The 24,693-nt window shown below is 40.1% G+C and overlaps 1 protein-coding gene across 1 annotated transcript; it reads right to left on the bottom strand.

Moving 5' to 3' along the window:
- Window positions 1–511: 511 nt before the first annotated feature.
- pinx1 (PIN2 (TERF1) interacting telomerase inhibitor 1) lies at window positions 512–24,258 on the bottom strand. Its single transcript, XM_067573227.1, has 7 exons — window positions 24,150–24,258; window positions 22,866–22,975; window positions 22,644–22,736; window positions 21,072–21,153; window positions 19,687–19,776; window positions 15,180–15,262; window positions 512–2,711 (listed from the first exon to the last, which is right to left on the bottom strand). Exons 1-7 carry the CDS (start codon window positions 24,166–24,168, stop codon window positions 2,034–2,036), a joined length of 1,155 nt encoding a protein of 384 aa, XP_067429328.1. The 5' UTR covers window positions 24,169–24,258; the 3' UTR covers window positions 512–2,033.
- Window positions 24,259–24,693: the final 435 nt, after the last annotated feature.

Below are 24,693 nucleotides of genomic sequence, written 5' to 3'. Positions count from 1 at the left end.
ATTGAACTATGTAATCTCCAGCTAATGACTGGATTGTATACGAGGACAGGGAGAGAAAAAAATCTGTGCACCTCAGACGCTTACAGTAACAGTCTCCATTTCCACGATGAGCCAATCCAATTTTTTCAGCTTTCGGTGTAAGAGTGACGAGGAACGCTGCTCTGTTGTGACGGACAGCTGTCGTTTCCTCTTCCCTCTGACTCATAAAACCCAGTCTAGTCGCTAAACAAGACAAGCTTGTTTAAGATTTTGTCAAGTGAAAGAAAAGATTTCGTAACCTCAAAAGTCATATTTGTAAGTGGCAAGTGTTGAGTGTTGTGAAAGTTATCTATGTTGAGCAATAGAAATCTGTGAATTTGTAATATTTTCAGATCATCGTCATGGCTCATCGGTTCACATACAGCGGAGGTAAATGGTATTCTCATCACCCCTATTTCCTGTAAATATATTCAGCTGCATTTCACTTCAACTACTGTGTGTAGGATGAAGAAAAAAACAAAAACAATGAAACTTGTATGCAGGACCATTTGGATTTATTTTACAAAAGGATTCATTCTGGTTAAAGAACCAAAGTTTGTCTGATTTTCTACAGCTCATGGATGTTAAACAAGTGTTTTCCAGATTTATGGCCAAAAATAGTCAAATTATATCTGTATTAAGTTACATAACATCAAAGGAGACTTCTGTGTGCTTTTGTTTTACAAAATTGACTAAGTCATAGGATCAGTTTAATGAACATCAATATGATTGGTTTCATTTTTAAAAAAAACAAATTTAACAGAGATGGTTAAAAGTAATTGACTAGAAAGTAAAATCTGTTGCAATATATTGTTTAAATAAATAGTAATGTTAATGCATGTAATGAGATAGTAACCAAAACCGGACATCTGTAAAAATGCATTTTGGTTTGTTGTATAAAATAGGGTAACATTTTTTCCCTGAATTGGTTGGTAATATTTTGAAATCTGGACCATTTTTATTCAATATAACATGACAGATTTCAGCACATCAGTCTCATCTAATTATTTTAAATCTGATGGAAAACAAGCTTGGTTAAAAAATTGTCGACTTATGACATCTCTTAATACATTGTACACATTGTGGAGACAGCCACAAAGAAAGAGATTAATTCATCTAATTGATCAACGAAACAGTTCAACATTCTGGAAAATATGCCGATTCTTTTTCCAGAGAATTAGATGAGAACAGTTAATATAAAGCTACAGCCAGCAGAGGTTAGCTTAGCTTAGCTAAATGTTTAGACTAAGGGAAACAGCTAGCCTGGCTCTGTCCAAAGGTAACAAAATCTGCGTACCTGCACCTCTTAAACTTACTAATTGTCACATTTTATCTGGTTTGTTTAATCAAACAAAAACCAAAGTGTTGAGGTGACACATTGTGGTTTTTGCTGGACTATGTCTTGGCTGCCGCAGTGATTTTGTGGAGTTGTTAATGGTTGCCTGGCAACCTTACAGTAACAACAAGACTCCAACAAGATTTAATGTGTCGATTAGTGACTTTTAGAGGTGCTGATACCTAGATTTTTTTACCTTCAAGCAGAGCCAGGCTAGCCGTTTCCTCTGTTTCCAGTCTTTGTGCTAAGCTAAGCTAACCGACTGCTGGCTGTAGCTTCATATTTACCGTTCAGACTGACAGTGTCGACTCTCAGCAAGAAAGTGAATAAGCAAGTTTCCCAAAATGTCGACCCATTTCTTAAAGGCAAGGCATTTTACCATCTGCAGCTACAATGGTGTGTCCTGGTGCCCAAGAGAACAAATTGATGACTTTAAAAGGGCAGCTTAAAGTTCTAATGTGATCAAATGTGTGATTTCTCTTTTCTCCTCACTGTAGCAAAGTGATCTTCATTAACAAGTTATTAAGTGGTATATTTACAAGACATTTGATTTACTCATAAAGGCATGTACTCCATATCTGTATGCCTCCATGATCATCTGTATGATAACAGGATAATATAAGTCCTCCTGCAGCCTAAAGAACCGACAGAATTGGAGGCCAGTTTTATCAGTTCCTCCCTAATCTTGATGTTTCTTTTTCTTGTCCTTTTTGGATTTCTTCTCTACCAGCTCCTCTTTGTCCTCTTCTACCACATCATGCACCTCCTCTCTGGATTTCTTCTTCTTCTTTTTGTGTACGACCTCAGATTGATCCTCAGTTAGCCCATTTAGTCCATCTAGAAGCTCAGTTTCCTTTTTGTGTTTTTTAAGCTTTTTCTTCTTGGAGGGAGGCACCTCCTCACAGTCCTGCTCTACACCAGAGGTGGAGCTACAGTTCTCATTCAAAGCCCCTTCATTTTCTTCAGCTTTTCTCTTTTTCTTCTTTTTTTTCTTTAAAGGCTCCTGCTCCTCATCATCTTCCACTATGATGGGAGCTTCACAGTTTGCTTCGACCACTTCCGTCTCCTCTTCAGCCTTTTTCGCCTTCTTCTTCTTCTTCTTTTTCTTTTTGGGCTCTTCTGCATTTTCATCGGTGCTGTGGATGGGACTAGGCTCCTCGGATGGACCTGATATGTCATTGGTCTCTGTACTCTGAGCCTGGCCGCGAGCCTTCTTCAACTGAGCCATTCGCTGTGCAAAATACTCCTGCATAGTGAGAGTACTCGTCACAGTCTTGGTGATGGACTCTGTATCAAGTTCAGTGGGGGCAGTGGTCGTGGTCTCCTTCTCACCCTGAGAATCGCTGCTGTTGCTCTCCTAGACGGAAAAGACACAAGTGAGAAGATAAGAGTTAGGATTCAATGCAGCATTTAGGGAATCTCCACAGAAACAGACAGCACACAATGGTGGACCCAGGAGCTTAAGTGATCGTCAATCATCATGCAGAGATTAACCAGGCAGATCTTAGCGAGTGAAAAGAGTCCAAAATAGGATGTTGATGTAACAATAGGTGTTAAAGGATCGCCTGAAAATAAGCATCAAGGACCTAACTGTCGCACATCTGACATTTATCATCTTTTTCTTACAACGCTACATAGTTCCACACATCCAGCTGTGCGTCCTTGCATAGTCAGCTCCTTAACTTCCATCCATCTGTAACAGCTCCTCACTAGTAAAGCAAGCTACAGCTGAGGCTTGATTTTTCCCACCATAGTGAAACAATATCTTTGCCTAATGAAGGTAACACAGCTTATTTCATGAATAAGGCCAAGTGTTGACAGTTTATGGGAGATTTTTTTTTTTCTTCACTTCACCTGGTGACACTATAGCACTACTTTGGTACTATAACATTTTAAATTCAACTCGTGGTTTATTCATGCTTTTCTGGGCTGAGCAAACTGCTCCCCTTTCACTCAAATAAAGATTTTAATTACAGAATTAACACTGACAATTCATAACATGAGCATTCAGTGCATTCACTTTTAGTGAAAACACTGAGTGATAAGCATCAAAACCACCTTACGATAGTGCTGCAGTAAATACAAATTTGGTGATGCTAATGTTTAGTTTTTGGTAAGACTGTCGGAGGAGTTGATTTAACTCAATGTTCATTTTTTAAAATCGGATATTGTAGCGTTGGTTGAGCAATGCTGGTGATGATCTACTTGAGTCCACATATCCTCTTAGCTTATGAAGGTTTCTGGTGTTTGGCATATGTCGTCATGATTTTGGGACATTAACAATATGTGCAGTTAAGTGAAATGTAATGCAAATGGAACAAAAATATTAAGGAGCAGAAATGGAAGAGGGGAGCTCAGAGGAAAAAAAGGGCAGGAGGAGATTTGTTTGCTAAAAGATACAGTGACCTTAGTAGTTAAAAAGGAGGTCAAAGCAGTATTCATTCATTTCTTTTGCGCTAAATTGTCTCAGCCGGTCTGGATGAATCAGTCTGGTCACCAACTCGTAGGCTATATCCAACCTTTAGGCTAAAAAGAGCCAACTTCACAACTATGAGGCACAACACAGTCAATTTGTCACCTCATCCCTGCGACCCATTTGTCTTCATTTTCCTAATGGCCTACTCAATGCATAATGATTTGTCCAGAAGAATACAGAACCTCCTCCTGAGAATCACACTAAACAATACTGCCGCTCTGTGTATTACCTCAGAGATGGCCGAGTGGATGGCATTTTTCAAACCCTACAGATTAGAGATAAATTGAAAACATGGTGTTGTGTTGAGTCACTTCACGGTTTGGCCTTTAAGCTTCTACATGCAGATTATACTACTTTGACCCTCAACACTGATTGAGATAGACAAGTTAACTGATGGGCTGGTAAAACAATGTGGATGTAGGTCTTAACAGGGCTTGAGGGACATAAATAGACTTAAGTGCAGAGTACATTACTCCATATGAACTAGACTTCCTGCAGGCCTTTAAGTACTCTGTACCTATAATTTCTCTATTATTTTGGTTTCTTAGCAAATTCAGGATTACCAAAAGTGTCAGTTCTGTTAAACCAGCCACCAGGGACTTAAGTAAAACCATGCAAGCTATTAGTCTTAACCCACTAAAAGGCTCTTCATGGTCAATATATTTCCATATGGGAAACAACCATTGTTTTTGGAGCCTGATACATTGATTAATACGGTAAGAAGTGATTGCTCTGCGAATTTACCCTACGGTACAAAAGGCTATAAATTATGCCTGAAAACATATAAGGGGCCTTTGACTGATTTGACCAACAATTACATACTTGAGTATAACGTGACATGAATTATTGCATATCCTGTTGACTGTATGCTTTCTAAAAAGGATGGCTTCAAAAGCCTTACACTGACATGAACGATTGAGGCTAAATGACAAAACGGGTATTGAGATGGACGGCAAAGTTTTCCGCCGTCTCAGACCTCGACTACAGAGAAACCCCAACTTCTAACAAGGGGGATAAGGCCCTTCAGGTGAGTTGCCATTAAACAAAACTTTTCATCTTCCCAGAGAAAATCTATACTCACTGTTACTGCACAATGGTCTCCCTCACTGCTTGGGAGAGTGGAGATGGGGCTTAGAGCTGACAGCGCCAAACAACATGTAACTGGGATTTGGGAAGATGGCTGGGGGCCACTTTAGAACTGCCTGTGAAATTACTCTCAAGAGAGGGAGAGGGTGAATGAGCGAGGGGAAAAAGGAGAGGAGAGTGACTGAGAGAGAAACATCTCCTTCATCAGGGAAAGTGGCTGGAACTTGGTATGTGGTTCGTCCTCACTGCCTGGGGATCTCCATTAGACTCTGATCTGACAGGAGGAAAGTGCTGTGCTGAGCAGAGGCTGGACACACACACATATGGATATAAACCTACAGATTCAGTCAGCAGTACCGGCAGCCCTGGAGATTTTTGTTGGTGAGTGCTGAGGGCAACGTGTTACTAAGAAACAATTTGGCAATAATGTTTGAGATCTTGTTTCCACATTTCCAGGTGTGTGTCATTTCCTACGGCCTGCTATCAGTCACAATTTCCATGTGAATGTTAATGATATGAATCATATGTTTAGTATACAGGAGACATGAGCCGATATCCTCATGTATCCTGATACAAGCTTCATGATACAATATTCAAATATATAAGCACTGCTATATCAATATATTATTATACATACATATGAGAATGTTTTATTATGTAACATGAAATAAAGCTACCAATTTACATTCCTAAGCTGTTGATGGATAGTCACAACACATCCTATAGTTGGCTCACAGTAAAATACCTCACGCTGAAGAGAATAGCTTAAGGCTTTTCATAAGCAGCTGCAGGAAGTCAATGGTATAGTTTGTCATTGAATTAGTTTTACTCAGTGAAGTAGTAAGTAAAACTTTTTCCTCCTATGAGATAATGCCACTGAGGTACAATTTTCTCCTAAAGAGAGAAACCATTTTTAAATTCTTACTAGTTCAACGCAAAACCAAACGATCAGGACCAAAGTTTATTTTCTGTGATACTAAATGTACTTGATTTGTATGAAACTGCAACCTTTAACTCAAAAGTGGATTTCACCAATTTATAAAATCAGTTTACATAATTGCTGGAACTAGAAGAAGAACGACTGAAAAAGGCAGTCCCAGGCTAGTCCACAGCGGGGTTGAGGAGTGGAGGGTTGGAGAACACACCTATATCCAGCCGTGTCTACTCCTCCTCCTCCTCCTACCAGACCCAGAACCCCAGGAAAAGGATGCGCTCAGTGCACTGTGTGCAGTTCTGAGATAAGACTCCTTCGGCAGAGGAGCGGTCTGGCTGGCTATCGGGCCCTTCCTGCTCAGTTCTCTCCCCTGGCGGGGGCTGGGGCTGGGCAGGGAACACAGGGAGGGCCCGCAGAGGGTCCCAGAGAAAAGGAGAGGGTGGGAAGACATTCAACAGGCCGCCTCCTTCAAGACACTCCAGTTCTATCTGTCCCTGCTAATGTAGCCAATGGAAAGCCAACAGTAAGACATGTGCCAAGGTGCCAAGACACTGAGGCCAGCACATTCAGGAGGAGAGTCAATCAAGCCAGCAGAGAGTTGGTGGATACAGTTCACTAGAGTGCATGTGAAACTTTTTTACCCAACAAAATCCAGAACAGCAGCAACATTTTTAAACTTTATTCAACTAATTAACTACAGACTAGCTCAAAGTTGTATATGGCGGAAACCTCTCATAGTGATCACGTCTCTCCGGCTCAAATTGATCACTATAAGCGGATGATTATTATAACTGAATTGTTTTTAATTGACATTTGTAAATTTATTACATGAATGCTGAATTTTATTGACTGTTTCAAAAAAGTAGTACACCTGTTTCAAACGCTTGTTTTGCTGCTGCATCTCATTGGCTTGTTTTTGGCAGTTTGTCATAAAGAGACTATGTTTTTCATTGAGAGAAAATGACCGTTCTTCCTGTCAGGATTTCAATGTGCAGGCAGCACCAGCCTCAGGTAACTAGCTGGAAGCAGACGGGTTACGATGAGGAAATAATGGTGCTGCAGCCGCTAGGTACATTTCATACCATATCATGTATCATGGGAGTAAATAAAAATTGCTGTAGTTTTAAATTTTTTTTTCCATATGTTGTCATGTATGAAAAGACCCAAAATGAACACTGTAAGCAGGCTACTTGATTACTGAGCAAAATATTTAAACAGCATTTGTACAGCAATGATTCTGTCCCAAGCTTTTTGATCCATATAAACGGTTGATCACTGTAACCGTCATCACTTTAAGCTGTTTCCACTGTACTTACATTACTAGGGATGGTACAGGAGAGGTGATTCCAGAGTCAATACTTTTAGTTCAAATTACGTTTTTGTTGCCTACACTCCCAATTCAAGGCTTTTAAATTAAGTCTATAATTTAGATATTTCTGACAGCTGAACAGCTTTATATTTAGAAAATACAGCCTAGATCATAGCTTCCCTTTAAATAACACTGAAATAGAGCAAAATGTAACAACTCAGTTTACATCACTTGTTGTGTGGATTTCATTGACTGAAACTGGTGGCTGATGTTAATTTCTATGCAACTCCACAACACCTACAATGCTGTCCATCAGCAAACTGTTCCAATAAAACACAATGAGGCAGGCATCTGAGCACAATGCGTCATTCCGGTCCTTATGACGCAATGACTGAAATGCGGTCTATTTAATGCATGGTCCTCATCCTGGTCCTTTGGATTGGTACGGGACAAACAATGTCAAATGTGAGGGTTAATCAGGTTCTCAGTTTCAAATTCAATTATTCATATTTGTTTTTTCGAAGTATCACAAAAAATAAGGAATCTGAAGACATCTAGAAACAAATGACAAGAATTTTACATTATTTTTGACACTTAATTGACCAACTAGATAGACTTATAGACTAATATGAAAAAACCAGAGTAAACAAAGATGAAGACAGTGCATCCCAATTCAAGACATTACCACTTTAACAATTTCTAATGACACACACCATCCAATGGTTTTCATGAACAGAAAGATCCTGAAATACTGAAAAGTACTGGTATTTTGGCAGCCCCATTTTCCTAATGCAACAATAAAACCAGCAAATGTGGTTGCTTAAAACTGGCTGTAAACTGGGGCATTCCACTCTCTCTGCAGTATAGTGAGGTTTATATGTATAACTATACTCTTTTGGTCAAACCTTTTAATGAGATGAATATAAAATAATAATTCATATTTCATCATTAAAACCTGATTAAAGGGAAATGTTAGGTCTTGCTGACTGTACTTTTTATTTGATCATTTCATCATTGCTCCAAAACAAACATTAACGAGCTCAACCTCCGCCTGCATTACCAGCCCCAGTGTAGCAAGTACTTCAAGGTGAGGCTTAAAAATAAAAGAAATCACTGAAATGGTGACTAGTTATAGTGTGTATCAATCCTGAAAAATCAAAACTTCACACAATAGCGCAAAACTGGGCGACAGTTAAATGCAGGGTTGGACAAATTTGCAGGTTTACTTTTTTATTACCTTTATTAAAAGTTATTAAAACCTAACTAAATATAAAGTTATGTCTAACTAATCGGCTTTTCTTTTCTAAAAAGTCATCTTCTGGTTTACCTCTTAATTAACATTTGACAAAACTGTAGTCCCCCATTTATTTTCTTAAAAACTGCCTTTTTGCATTACTTGCTGTTTTTTTTTCCAATAATTTCTAGCCAATATTGGTTGGGTCTGTAATTGCATGAGTGTGCCCTCATTGTCCTGCCACAATAATAAATTTGGCGATACTCAAGGTCTATGGATCAGGCCCTGATTAGCCAGCTGTCTCTCCCTGATGAGCACACAGGTCCAGCAGCCCATCCTTCATGAGCCTGATGTGGGTGGACAGAAAAACAGGTGGATACTTTATTCCCTGGTAAATAAGCAAACCCTTCGGTTGCCCATCAATATTCTTTAAGTAATGTCACTGTCCCCATAGTGATACTTATATTCATCTTTCCCTTCAGCAGAAATGACATTAGGTAACAAAGTTAGAAACTGTAAAATAATGCAACTTAGGTACATAAGATGCCACACATGGAAGGTTCCATTAAGAAATACTTTTGTTAAAGGCATACTTTCTGTGTATTGCTAAACACAGGACACCAAAAAGAATGGTTTTGAAAAATTGCACTTTGTGCCCAATGCAAGAACGTTTATCATAAGTAACAAATGAAGACAACATTATGCATGCAGCATGACTGCCCTGTGCTTGTTCACATTGCAAAACGGCTCGCCGACAATGCCCCCCTCAAGAGCATAGAGGTCCCTCCACCTCAACCCCAGAGAGGGAAGATGCAGTGATTATTTTCGCCAGCTGTGATTTATTAGATTAAAGAGTCAGTGATTAAACAGTAGTCGGTGGCTGTAAACAGCCGAGAGGGCTGGAAATCTTTGGGCGGTTAGCTTCACCAGGCAGTAATTACCCTGGCCCCATGTATTCCAGCTTAGGCTCGTAACTAAGAGACAGACGCCCTTTTTTTCTTTTTTGTCCTGCGCTAATCTGTAAGTGTCAGCGAGCTGGCATGGCCAGGAGGGAGCAGTCCACAGAACTGCCAGGGAGGTAGGTGGTAAATGTGTGGTGTGTGTCTATGGAGGAGGAGGGGTGCGTCACTTGGCGGGTCTTGATAATTTTCGGCGGTAAAAGCAAAAGGGCCCGTCAACAAACACGCTCAAGAAAGGGAAAGCTTTTGCTTAAGGCAATTAGATGTTATCTGAGAATGAATTAGGGCTCCTCAGTTTCACAATAAGCCACGCACCCTGCTTGAGTGCACCGGCCCATTCAACATGCACTAGCCACACTGCGACAACGCACGTTTACACCGGCAACCCTTTCAACAGTTCAGTGTTAAAGTTGAAGGACAACTGAGCCTAACCACTCGGGCCAAAATTTCGGGCCTGGTGCCATTTTTTTTTCTATTTATACTGTCAATTACACAATGCAGTGGAACTCAGCAGTAAATTAAGAATAAACCTGCTACGATAGAGTAACTGCGTGAAAAATAAAAAGCTAAAGGAAATAAAGAACCTTGCACAAAAACTATGCTTGTATATATACAGTGGTAGACAGATGTAAAGGTGTCTAAGGGAGTTCACATCCGTTTACATTTTAATGATAGAAGAAGAACATGTTTAAAAATAGAAAAAAGAGAAAACAAGTTTTTTAACAGCAGTAATGGATTGTAAAGACAGTAAATCAGTAGTTTATCTGCTTCCCTGCATGAAGTCAAGCTGAAAAAGCAAAGTCTCAGTCTTAAATAATTAGAACAACTAAGACATGTTAATGGAACTATGTTTATGGCTTATCCACAACAGCCAGCCCAGTTTCTTAATCATGTTGACAGAATTATAATCAATAATTCTACACTACTTTACATCGTTGGTCACAGGCCTCCGTAGCAACCTGTAAATCCTAGACTAGATTAACAGAAAATTTCTGTGCAAAAAAGACATTTTGCTTCTGCGCTGTCAGCAAAGTGTCACTGCTGGACTCCGCCCATCGGCTCCCTGGCGCCCTGCCGACGCATCTGCCAAACGCTCGAGCCCCCAACCCCGCGCCGCCCCTGCCCCATATTCCTTAAGATGGTGGTATCGGGGGAGACCCTGCTGACGTGCGATCCTTCATGTGGACGACGCGTGGGCAGGAAAAAACTTGCAACAGGTGCCACCCGATGAGGCTTGATCCTCGGCCCTTTGTGCCTGAGCAGGAGTGGGAGTGGGAGAGGCCGCAGGGGTCACGCTGACCCGAGAGCGCGGTGCACCATACCGACTGTCTGACTGGAAGGTTCAGACGTCAAAACAAGGCTTGTGCCAAATTATACCCAACTATTTTTCTTGCATGACATCTTTAAGGAGTAAAAAACTAATGAATGAGTCATAAATCTCACAAATCTCTTGAATATTGAAGAAACTGAAGAAAATTCCGTAAGGGTGTACTGAATAAGTAAAATAATATAAATTATGCTGAGGATTCTTCAAAAATGTATTTCTAGAGGACCGAAGGAAATAACTGAAATGCTGAAATCTATTTTTTTATTTCTTTAACATTAATTACCATGACCAAGTATAAATGTCATCACTTGAGAGACAGCCAATCTACAGTCATATCACACAAACAAGAAATTAGATTTAACAGCTGTAGCTCAAAAGTAAAGAAAAAACAAAAAAGATAAAAACCAAATTTTGTCATTTTTAAAAAACACACTGCCGCAAAAAAGACGCAGAAGAAAGAAATATAGGTGGAAAAATAAAACTATGGCTTGTTTCCACCTTTCAACTGAGCTGTTGGCTTTAAAAAATGACTAACTTTTGTTGATGTATGAATCGGCGGGGAGTCTATTTATCAGCAGGCCCTCTGCGGTCGCCCGCTTGGGTCCCTCAAGTCACAAGCCGTGTCGCTCCCCTTTGACTGATTAATTAGCCAATCAGAGGACATTTTTCACTGGGCGGCAGAATGGTTTATTTCAGCTAATGCCGGGCTTTCGAGCAGAGGCCCGTTGGAGCCTCGTCGGCTCTTTCGGCCTGCCTGAGTGGCCGGGCAGAGGGGCAAGGGAGATAAATCAAGCTGGGCTAGCCCTCCATGTGGCTCCCCTAACTAAACCCCCTGAGGAGGGCACGGAGAGCCGGGGGTGGTGGAGAAGGAGGAGGAAAGAGAGGGGGACACAGGACGGCCAGGGGCACTGCTCGCCCGCCGATAAGCACGGGGAGCACTGGGCTGCCAAAGTGCCTTCATTTAGAAGTGGCCGGGGCTTTTTGATATCTCGGCAGAGAGAGCCTGTCATTTGTCATGCGGTGAGTAATTGTGTTGAGGGGCACGAGAGGAGGCAGGAGACGGAGGGGGCTTGCGAGCGTGGGATGGGTGATGGATAACAGGGAGCCATGTAGATGGACAGGTGCTCCACTACAACTTGATAACCCTGACTGGTCAGGGATAGTAAATAATGGTTTAAAGCATACATTTTCAGATGGCTACATGAATGGGTGGAATGAGGTTGTGGGTCATCCATTTATCTTGTAGACGTTAGATGTTACAAAAAGTTATTTGTTACTAACTTACAATGAAGGTAGTTTATTGGTGTCGCAACTAAATGCATAATGTGTATTTTGTGCACTACAAAAACAGCTGTGATGTTAGAGTGTATGATATGAGAATGAAGCACAGAAGAATGAATTATATTTGCTTTAGTAAAAAAAGCTCTTTAATTGTAAACCTACATCAGTGCTTGGACCTGGACTTCAAACTGCTTCTTTACTTCAGTCTTAATTTGTCTTTTATTCTTAATGTGTCCTTCCAAGTGCATTTGTGGTCATTTTAACGTTATTAAAATCACTCCGGCCATTATTTAACCTCCAAATAAATCCAATGTTATGCAAAATACCAATTAAACATTAAAATTGTTTAAGTTTTGACCTTGAAGATCAGGACAGGAGATTACACAGAGGCAGTTCAGCTGGCACAGGCTACTGGATGAGACTTTATGGCTACCTGTATACAACTAATTCATATGAAGGGGTTAAAAATCCGTCCTATGTGCTCACATGTTCTTTGCAACACAGCTTTGATGAACAGAGGCATGTGGGGCAGCTGAGTGTGTGCGTGTATGTGTGTGTCTGCCTGTCTGCATTTCAGGGAGCGTTGCGAGCAGCGATAAGAGGCGAGCAGGAAGCACATCACTGCAGAGGAAGGAAAACCCCAGCAGTGGGGGACTGGTGGAAGGGAGGCTGGAGAGACAGCAGTGGGTGGCGGGTGAAGTGCTGGAAGATTCATGAGGAGGAAGGAGGGCAGATCTGGAGACGCCGATCCAGATTTGGTCGTGTCTCCTGGCCTAAACTTGTCAGGATGCAGATATGAGATAATGCTACTGGTGACAAGTGCAACTAACACTAAACCAACGCTCCCAATGTTGATAAAGTCACTACTGCATACAACTCTTTTGGCTATTGAGATTGTGTGTGTGTGTGTACTGCAGAGCATATTATGTGCTGCAACAGTAATGGCACACTACAGTAAGCACAGATCAGTGTGAATTGCAGGTCACTGGCAGTGTCACGGACATACTTGCAGGAGATCCCGCATAATACCTAGAGCATGATTGGTCAATCACCCTCTTTACCTCTTCCCCGCCACCTCAGATGTTGCCGGGCTTCAACACAAGGCCTCATGGGATGCCATTGTAATTGTGTTCAGTGTTTTCGATATGGTCAATGGTGTCCCTCCTGGCTGAAAAATAACAACCCATAACCAAACGACTAGGGAGAAAATGATGGTGAGTATTGCTTGCATTTCCAATGTTAATCAGCTAGGGAGCAGCGGCCATTGTGATGTTATGGCTTGGCAACTGCAGGGGAATAGAGAAGGGGTTTTTTTTTCTCCGTGCAATTTATGGATTTTAAGATGCCAATTTCTTCAAGCCAAATGCTTGAGATAAACAGAGGAAGCCAGCAAGAGGCTTTTCTGTGTCTCTGAGTCCAAAAGATACATTTGTCATTGTCCTTCTGGCTCTGTATGGGGTCAGCAGAACTTGTGACACCAAAAAAAAAAAAAAAACACACTAGTTTTATTAATGATTACTTATTTCATAGAAGTCTTGTTTGTGTTTGCTTGTATCACTTTTCATGTCTTTATCATGATATCCCTATACTTCATTTACATACAAAATTTGAAAGTCCCATCTGTTATCCATCTTAATTCACCAATAAAAATGTGGCAGCATTCTAAATATATAATATATAAAGCATAAACCTCACTGGCGAAATTATACTGATTTTAAGTATGCAATTTTTATTTTACATGACATTTTTTTTATATGTCTATCAACTGTGTGCGAAGCAGGTATTGGGTGGTGACTCAATTTCAGTCCCTGTAAATTTCTAAGAGTTCAACTGTATGATTAGTGCACCATGAGTTATATTGACAGAAACAGTAAATGCTTGTGTTTCATTTATTTACATTTTAACGTTCAATATCTGACAACATCGACAATGCGGACACTGCTTTTTTTTTTTCACCCCAGGCTAACACATTCCTAATTAAAAACAACAAACAAAAGGAAGATACCACATGCAGGTTAATCTGATAGAAGGCAAGATTTTTTTTCCTGATAAGTGCACTAAAGGAACTCACTGGGCTTGAAATATAACCTGCATCTGATTGAGCCTGTAAGCCACATTTCAAAAGCTTGGAAGCTAGTATAGCACCAAATGGCAAAGTGACGTTTGAAGTGACCAACCACCAATGCCAACAGCAAAAAGAGAACTTTTTTTTGCAAGCGTCATCATTTCAGATTTTTGCACACCTCACCACAATTTTGATTTGCCTTTAATAATGCCCACTGGCACACTTAACTACCTGATGTGAGCGCCCGAAGACAGAAGTAGAGAAGAGGGGAAGTGTGAAGTAGAGGAGTAAGGGGTAAGAGTGCAAATCCTTTAAATGGATTTAGGTGCTCTTGCTGCCATCAGTGGCCTGTTGGCAGTGTTAAAGCTCCACGCTGTGACATGGCTAATCTAGGACCACAGGGTGCACATGAGCTGGGCCCTGTAGAAGCAAAAGGATCACATGATGCTGCAGCGACTGATGGAGGCATCAGAGCCAATGGTCATCCCTAATTACCAAGACAGAGGCAGATAAGCTCGAGCCACCTGGCCAGAGGTATGCCATCTCCTCCCCCAGTGCACACTTGACATTGACTGGTTTAACAAAGATCAGAGGCCAGCCCTTTCAGTTTAGACAGCTACTTTTTCACTGCAAAAAAGTAACTTACATATTAGATTAGGGGTATGCTCTACAAATCTTTAGTAGCTGGATTAAGTGTGCTTTTACATATTAGTTATTGGTCAGTCATGTTTTGGATATAATTAAAACAAAGTTCTTGCACACCAGAAAGTCCAATAGACAGGTGTGTCACATTATAAACCTATACTGTGAGAAAACCAAACAAAACAGAACAAGTGACATAAACCCAACTACATTTTTTTTAAATTCACATTTACTCACTTTAATTTACAACATTTCTGTCCTCAAATAAAAGTCATATTGGCAAAAAGCACCAGCACCATATATATCACCGTATATATAAACATAGCACAGAAAAACCCACCAATCAGACGGAGCCAGCAGATTTGTAGGTTTTTTCCAGGGTGTGTTGAGTAAAAGTGATTGAAAGTGTGCAAATTTTTTTGGTTCTTTCATATTTTGGATATACTACAGAAAGAAAATGTCAGAATGTGGGAAATGTATATAATTAGGCATAATTAAGTGATGTCTCTTACCTGGTCTTGTTCTGTGGCAGATTTTGTTCTCTTCCCAAAGATACAGTTAAGGTCTGTTTCACTACGGGAGGACAGGTCCTTCCCTAAAAGAAAAAACAGATTTCTAAAAATCATACAACAGTACGAAACTCCAACTATTTTACGATTTGTTCAAAGATCACAGTTAACTCATTTGAGCATCATTACTCTGGCACATAGAAACAAAGCTCATTTAAACACCTGGCTGAAATGAAACATGCATTACCAATACACAAACCCAAAAAAACTCATTGCTCACATATACCAACGAGTCTTTTATTACACTTTCCTCAACATATACACCAAAATATAAATAGCATTTAAAAAGTGCAGACATCTGAAAGTACAATTGTTTTAGACGGGCGACCTGTGATGGTTGCAGTTGAAAGCTTGAGTACGTTTGTGTGTGTATGTGTGTGTGCGCTGGGGGGGGGGGGGGGGGGGGGGGGTCTCGGAGTGAAGAAAGGGGAGGTTTGCGTGGTTTGCTTCTTGCTCCAGGGATAAAACGGCAAAGAAAAATAAACCGACGACAAGGTCAGCCACGCCACGCCTCCAGATTCCCATTTTCAAGCCAGGCCTCAAAGACTCCTGGAGCACACAGTCGTCTGTCTCAAGCCCGGGTCCTGTTCGTACAGCTGCATCCTCTTCCTTCAGCGGGGCTCTGATAACATTTGGTTATTTATTGCTTTAAAACCTCTATCTCCCCTACTCTTGGCTTTGAAAGCCACTGCACATGCAGGTCTAAGAAGTAAAACCAAGAAAGTACATTCAAAACTAAAATGAAAAGAGGGGGGGAAGGGGGTCTTTGGTGTTTGTCATCGAGTGAACTTAGGTCAAATTTAAAATTATGCCCAATATGACCTTTCTGCTGTTTGGATGAGGAAGTACCTGTCAAAATTCTCAGGCTTCCAGGTGAAAGTGCAAATAACAATGTTCTGATAAAAATGAGCTTAACCCTACTTTTCCCTTAAATGCTCCAAAGGTGGCTGAGAAACGTTACGAAGGATAAAGCCGAAAGTGTTATTGAATACATGTTGGTTTCCAAGGTCACCGTTGAAATAGCAACAACTGTCAGTACAGATAACTAGTCAAACCAGACCAACCAATCATTGAGGTGCCAAGAAAACAAGAAAACACACAAATCTAACAAATACAAAAGAAAATTACAAACGACTAAAAGAGTATCCATTCAGGTCAATGTCATGTATTAAAACACAATTGCAGGTAGGTGTGATGTTTCTAGGGGAACAAAAGGAACAACACAACTTACTTACAACACACTGTAGTTGATATGGCTAATCATATTTTCTCAAAACCGCTCAGTGTACAGACACGTACCACCTAAAACACAAAAACACGTTTTGATAAAAACACAACGAACGCAATGGAAGCCAACCACACGGAACAGCCAATGGAGAGCTGCGTAGTTAAATTCTGCATCAACCACCCTTGCAGCCATGACAGGTGATAGATGGAGGTAGCAATTAAAACTGGGTTACTGGTTTATGCTGTGGGCCTGGACCGAAGCGGCAGAGATTTTGGTGCCTTTCCCCACAAACAAAGGCCATCAATCCTCAGTGCTGGCAGTGAGAGAGCTGGCATGAACGGGATATCGATTAAAAGCAGGGGAGAATAAGGAGGAGGCCTGCACTGAGGGGAAGCCTCCAAGATGTTTGGAAGGTTCACTGATGATACTGTGGCTACACTTTAGGCAACTATGTGTTTTCAATAAATACATACTAAACGACAAGATTCCTATTTAAGTAAGAATGTATGAAAAAGTTTAATTGTAGATTCAGTGACCTTTGCACACAGACAATCTCTGCACATCTAGAACTATGAGAGTGCCTGACATTTTCCACCACTCATGTAACAAGCTTAGCAACACTAAATCTATTACCAAGCCTTAACTTGGCAACAGCTACACAGGGAGGGGAGCCGACATCGGAGCAGTGGAGGCATGCAAACAGGCGTGGTAGGTTACGGGTTGCCAGGTAACTCTTTGGTTGTCCATGCAAATCCAGACCTCAAGCTGGGCACAGGGAGGGCATGTCAACAGAGGGAGACAATTAAATAAATACTAATAAATGAATAAAATAAGACTTCCTGTAGCTGTCTCGTACCACTCAGCAGACCATGAATATTTCCTACATTAAAAAACTGACAGTCAAAGTGCACTGAAAGTTAATGCATGTCAGACCACTTAAGACAGGCGGAGAACTGAGCTCTCAAGTTTCCAATTAAGTTATGAGTCGTATGTATGGACAAACAAGAAGAGCCAGCGTCTCTTCTCTTGCATGACAACAGTTGTAGCCTCTTTGAGTAGACAGGTTAAAGTGGTGTTAAGTTACCAGAGACTGTTGAATTGACAGCTCTGCTGCCTGCTAACTGACACAAACTGGCTTAAGATTGAATTCCAATGAAAACATTCACACCTGCATTTCCCCTAATCTGTCTCCCGCTCTACTTTTCAACAGTCAGAGAAAATAAAAATACTGAAAGGGAGTGCACTCCAAATGTCTTCATGCGACAAACAGCAGCAGTGTCAGATGCCAACTTCTCTTTACCTTCCCCTGACATTTACATCTCCTCAAATGGATTAGAACTTAAAGTCCTGCAGGATCAGGGCTTTATTAGTTTAACACAGATTCTGGTGCAAGTGTATCCTGCTGTATAGACAATAAGAGAAGACCATAGCCGCAATCAACACAAATGTCCAACTGAATGACAGACAATTGTGGCCATATAAATCACTAGTCAGAGCTTTTGAGTAAGGTATTGTTTGAGGCACTTTTCATGGGGTTAATGAGGCCATTTTGGAAGTGAAGAGAGGTGGCCATTACTGTAAGGATAGAGTTCGGTTTGATGCACTATCATGCACAAATTTTAACTAAAAACACTCCAGTTTAATATGCAAATAATATCTCACATTCACATCATGCTAACCTGATTTATCCTCATGAAGATAAAAACTATGAACTTAGGTGGCATGACAATCTCCAAACACTTAAGCTGGCCAAAAATTGAACTTTCCCAAGAAAATGTGGTGAATGGTGCAATGCGGTAACATTAGACAGTTTGAAGTGATATGGAGAGACAGTATGGATGTATTTATAGTCAAAGAAGGAAACAGATGCAAACCTGCACTCAGGGACACAAAGTGAAACAAAGGTGTCTGCTTGAGTTAATAAAAAGTCTCAACTTGAAAGAATCAAAAATCAAAAATGTATGACTTCATGTATAGAATGTGCAAAGACAAAGATGTCTTGTTTCAAGTCTTAAGTGTGCCTTGCATAGGTATATCTCACTCATCAGGGACATGGTCTTTTTCTGGCTCCTGCCAAATTAAGATCATAAAAACAGGGTGAGAGGGTCTGAGGGGGCGGGGGGGAAGACCGAGGCCAGGTTTTATCAGGCGGGGTCATCTAATGGGTCACAAAGCCCCTGGGAGGAGTTGTTTTTGGGGGGCCAGTAAATGGACCTGCCAGATGCCCCAAACAGGAAACAGGAAGTGGCTATTGAATGACGTAAAGTATAAAAGGCTCTTCCAGGTGAGGAAAAAGTTGAGATTTTTTTCCCCAAGTTTGCTGACCTTATGAGCTACAACTGAACCGATAACAAAAACGATTAGCAATGAATTACTTTAACACATGTTAATATTTGATGAACTTGCACTACTTTCTTGCAAAATTACCTGCAGAATGATTGCAGGTTAAAAATCCGATGATAAAGATGAACATTATCAGCTATTTTTACAGGTCCAAAACATACAAACTGAATTCTAACACAAAACAACATTGAATAATGAACCACCTTTAATAAGAAGTTGTTCTTGTAATCTCTAAACTATGCTGCACGCTCAAGTAAAGCGACTCAGCAATAAAATATGGGCTAGTGGTTATTCATTTTGGTCTCCACTCGTCCTGAACACTGAATTCCTCCTTGAGCCTATCAATGTACTGGCCTTGACCAGCAAATCTTGACTTCCTGACGTGTAAAGGAGTAATGAAAGTAGAAGGAAGAGTTATTAATAACCTCCCCTAGCACTGACCGGCCCGACTGACCTAGCACAAGCTGACAGAGCTCTGATCAGCGTCTGTGATCTGAGCCAAATGCACAAGGCTCAACGAGGGGTAAAGGAGGCTGTCTGTCTGAGTGGGTGGCACGTAGGTGGAACAGTAAGAAGAGGCACCCATTCCAGTTGTTCCGCAAGAAAAGAAGTTGCTGATCGCAAACCAGTGTCATGTGTCCCCAAAAATTATCTTATTTTTTCACCTAAAGGGCAGATCATATTTCAGAGGAACACTTTAAAGATCCAGTCTGGCTGAGTTTGTTCTATTTTACAGTTTTACAGGTAATCAATGTAGTAATTGTTGAGACTGAGAAAAGAAAACATTGTGTGCATTTAGCATCTTCTTGAGACATATTTATCCCTCTGATCTCTGTTTGTTGCTGACAAGAACTCTCAGCTGCTCAGGAATAAACCCACCTTTAGTGAATTTCATGTAATGGACCCTCTTTTTGGAGGTCTTGGACTTCTCTTCCAAACTGAAGCCTTTCTGCTCCTCTGGAGGAGGTTCTACAAGGACAAGATAAATAAAACACAGTGAATTTGCAGATAGCAATTTATATTGTTTTTCAGCATCATTGCACCTAACCTCTAGATGCTCCCATATAACAGTGTTCTATATGTGTGTCTAACATGATAATCATGATGTTCATTATATGACAGTGAACGTTTCTCTCCTAAATATAGCACTGTAGCACCCTCTACTGTCCAACCGATGGATCAACCAACCAGAAAAAGCTGAACCTGGCAGCACTGAGGTTGGTGTAGTCACGTATAGCTTGATGCAGAGTCGAAGTGCTTAGATTGTATCCAGTGAAACTAACTAGTTAGAAAAGGAAATTACTTTGATAGATTTTCATTAAATTAACTCAGAATGTCCACATCATCCATATTACCGCATTTTGTTCTAATCTTGCATTGTAACAAGCCAACAAGACAAACAGCAGTCCTACCACATCTCAGTAAAATTACCATGTTCCAACTGTAGGTAGTGATTAATAAAAAACATCAAGTTTAAATATTAGACCTAATGCGGTACCAGTCTGAGTCATGTGTGACCTAGTCTCGCAATACCAGACAATCAGATTTCCATCTAATGAAGTCAGGGGATTTTTAAATGCATGGCAGTTACTTGAACAGCGGCAAGAACGGCCACTGACAAACCTACGCTCCTTACATTTTGTCCGCCCTCAAGAATTTGAATTGGTTCTGTAATGCAGGGTTTTTTAAAATTATCTAATTGTTTCCACCCAGTTTTAACAACGAAACCTGAGAGACTGTCCTCAGTCATTATAAGTGAATCATTTAGAGACTGACTTGTCAATCCAAGTGTGATCAAATATCGATATATGGACCATTTAAATATCACACCCACAAAGAAACAGAAATAAAAATTTGATCTCAAACAATGTATTTAAAAATGTAAGTATCAAAGTTTTTGTATATTACTCTGCCCTTCAATAAATGGGCCAGAGCCAAAATGTTTAACGTACTAAAAAAACTGTTAGTAAGAGTAAGAGTTAGAGTTACTACTGACACTAAAGTGCTTTAACACACCGTAACACTTCTGCTGTTACAAGGAGCAGTAAATTTTGAGAACACGGTTTTTATACTTTTTAGACTTATACTGAATCTATTAACATTTTTATGCGTCAGGTATAATGGGTTTGTGAAGAACCAGTGCTGAACAAAGTACCCCACGAAGTGAAGTCAACCAACACAAATAAAATCTCAACCACAAATAAATTCAAAACAGTGCGTCATATACACGCCATATAAAGCTGAATGCTGCTGTTTGTGCATACCGGTGTTGTTGCTTTGGCCATGGCAGTTGTTCAGCTGTGCAAGAAGCTCATTGAAATCATCTTGGTGGGCAATCCAGTTATCCTGTGAACGCGGCAGATGTCAATACACAGAACTGAAACACTTTGGTTTTGTCAGCACATTTTCAGTTCTCAAAAGCTATATGGGAGCTAAATGTGGATCTGTAGGTTGAACTGAAGTAGTGCATTCAAACCACAAAGGCATGGTTTAAGCTTCCCACAGTAGTTGCCAGTTGCACAGCTTGTGAGAGGACCTGCCATATGCCTCTTATAATCTGGAAAGCTGAAATGTGCCAGCTTGCATAGTTTGTCATTAAACTTAATGAGTGCTATTAACTTCTAGCTCCTTTAGAAAGCAACAGCAAAAGGAAACAACACAAACAAACAAAACTGCAAATGTTTGCATGGAATTTAATTGTGACCTATAAAATATTTTTGAAAATGAACTTAAACTGTAGCATCAATCTTTGGAAAAATACTGAAATATCTGTATAATGTTAATATAGTGCTTTTAAATCAAGTATTAAGGGACCAGCCTTAGTATTTGTGCAGAAAGACTGCAATATAATTCTTAAAACACTTAATTCTGAAAAGACTTCTCAAGTGAATGGTAATTGTTCTTCAAGTAGTTTAAATATACTCCCCTCATATAATTTAAAAATGCACTGTCCCCATGCATTAAAATCTACATCTATAATTAAACTTAGGGTTGTGCAGTATGACCATAATCTCATATCCTGCTATAGGTCATTTCATATTACGATACATGTCACAAAATAGTTTCTGATCTGAGCCTCAGTTGGTTCACTGTCTCTCCTCTGCTCTGTGTGTACAGCACACATACGGAAGGCTGAGCCCCCCCCCCTCCGCGGTGAAACACAGAGAGCAGAGGAGACTAGTGCAACAATAAATGACAGCAAAATGCAGTAGAGACTAACAGTGAGCTGAAATTAAACAAGTGCACATAAATTAGGTAATTAACATAAATAAACATAGTCTCTACTGCGTTTTGCCATCATTTATGGCCGGCTACTCTTCTCTGCTCTCTGTGTTAACTCAGGCGGGGCTGAGGCTTCCGTGTGTGTGTGCTGCACACACAGCGCAGCAGAGGAGAGACAGTGAACCAGGTGAAGTACTTGAGCTGACAACAACTACACTCGTTATGTTACTCCAAGTGTGATAAAAGCTTTGTGAGTAAAAAGCCCAGAAGAGTAATTTGACTTTCATGTAATCTATGCAAAAGATGGACAGACTACAAATGATGAAAAATATTGCCGTAAAGAGTGTGATTTGTGACACAACAAAATAAACGGTAGAGCATAATATGAAATAATAGATGTTTTCCTATCATCACACGATATACATCATCATATCACATAGCTTTAACTGAATTTCACTATGATGATCACTATGATGATCTGTTGATTACAAATTCTCTCTTGATTCTCTTGGAAAATCCCTCAAAAATGGACTTGTTGGCAAAATGTGTTGGCATTAACAAAAATACTGAAAAAAAAGCAGAGTATTAAGTCATTAAGTGCTGGATATGCTCACCTCATGGCTGACACTGGTTCCAAGACCATAGCTGTTGTTTTTAACTTTTACTTTTATATGTTCGGTGGAGCCTTGCTCACTTCTGCCCAGGCCCTTAACATGAAAAAAGAAGACATGACACGTGACACCATTGCTGACCAATTCATACATTCACTATCGATGTCCAGAGAAATCACTACTACTGTCAAACCAGAAGCACTGCAGATACATCTCAACACTGACCTTGCCTTTGGACCAGCCCATTCGCTCCAGCATCTTCTGACCAAATTTGGAGTCATCATTACTCCAGGCACTGTTCCTGGGGTCAACTGACCACTTCTGTTTCCTCCGGGCTGCAGAGAGAGCAGCAACATAATTACATAACAGTTAGACAACAAGGTGCGATATGAAGATAAGACAGAGCCAGAGACACAAACAAGCTGAACAAAGTGGTCAGGAAGGCTGGCTGTGTACTGGGGACTCCTCTGAATAGACTGGAGCTGGTTGTGGAGAGGAGGATGCTGCACAAACTGTCATGGAGAACATCTTGCACCCCCTCCATGAACTACTGGTCAAACAGCAGAGCACTTAGTGAGAGACTTCTTCAGCTCCACTGTGACAGAGAATGCTACAGGAAGTCATTCCTGCCAGCTGCCATCAGTCTGTACAGTGATTCTCCTCTGTGTCAAGAGAGAGGACTTCTCTGACAATGAAGACAAACTTCTGACCTGGACTTTTATTTGGTTATTTATTACATTGTCCATCACATCTGTTGTATTTCAGATTCGTATTTGGGTATATGATGTTATCATACATCACTTATGTATGTAGATTATTATTAATCTACACATGTATTATTCAGATATCAATATTTAGTGCACTCCATTCTGACATCCATGGACAATCATGCACCTTATTACTGTAGCAATATCGTTCTATGCTTTCTGTTCAATTTATTTATTTTTGTTTATATTTGAGTTTGTTTATTTAGTTATTGTATATAATTTAGCCTTTAATTGCATTTGTTTCTTTTACCTCACTATTTCCTGCAGTAACATTTTTATTTCCTTTTGGGATTAATAAAATATCCACCTATCTCATCTATAATGCGTTTATATCCGCTAAAAGATGTCAAATTACAGGAATCACAACTCACGACCATGTTGCATAGAGAGAGAAAATGTGTCACAGCACAATCAACACGTTGACTGAAAAGGGACAACAAATAATAAGATGACATCTGCCTTTAAGGACAATACATGAAGCCACAAATGAGCTCATGACAATTTGCTCTTGTTAATATGCAGCCTTAAAAGAGAAAACACGTGTTAACAGAAACAGCTGGAGCTAATGCTAAGGTTAGCTGCCGAAATACTTCCAAAACTATCAAATACTTCAATGTTGTGAATAAAATCACCGTACAGTAGATTGCGGTGGATTTTAAAAACACAGAACACATAAATATATGTTGTTACATCGACAGACAAAAGGGAATATGTATGAAAACATTGGTGGAAATTTACTTACGTTCAGCAAGCATGGACATCCTGGGGTCCTTAAACGGCTTGTCGGGAGTCGAGTAGTATTCCCAGGAAATGCCTGAAGAAAATATGTGACCACGCTGGCTGTTTGATGTAAACATGTCATTACACAATGTTTATCGCGTTTTGAATTTTATGTAGATTAGATAACAATTATTCGTCTACTTTTTTGCTTTTGTTATTATTGTCTTTTTTAGTTTGGATCACTGCAAAGAGTTTGATTTGTCAACAGAGGGCGCCACAGTCATAAAAACATGCTACACGTGTTGGGTCATCCAGGTTCAATGATCCTAGAATTACATATGTCTGCCAGTCTGATACTGTCAGTATTGGTGAATATGAAAACTACACAATAGTAATATATCGATCAAAAACATTTCCCCTCTTTTGTAACATTTGGAGCTTTAAATTCAAATCGGTCATTGCAGTTGTGACTAAAATTTGAACATTACATCAAAGTTGAACAATGATTTAGATGACAATTACAGTGAATTTAACAGTACACTTTAATTAAAACCATTAGAATCAAA

The sequence above is a fragment of the Thunnus thynnus genome, chromosome 18, assembly GCF_963924715.1.
Source record: "Thunnus thynnus chromosome 18, fThuThy2.1, whole genome shotgun sequence".
NCBI classification, from domain to species: Eukaryota; Metazoa; Chordata; class Actinopteri; order Scombriformes; family Scombridae; genus Thunnus; species Thunnus thynnus.
The sequence above is the reverse complement of the archived record's forward strand: the minus strand, read 5'-3'. Positions and strand labels throughout refer to the sequence as shown.

What these genes read in the sequence shown, in the direction of transcription:
- pinx1 (XM_067573227.1), bottom strand. An exon ending in TGGGCTGGTCCAAAGGCAAG is followed by an intron (nt 22,737 to 22,865) that starts GTCAGTGTTGAG and finishes TTTCATGTTAAG; the next exon opens with GGCCTGGGCAGAAGTGAGCA. An exon ending in TGGCCAAAGCAACAACACCG is followed by an intron (nt 19,777 to 21,071) that starts GTATGCACAAAC and finishes TTGTCCTTGTAG; the next exon opens with AACCTCCTCCAGAGGAGCAG.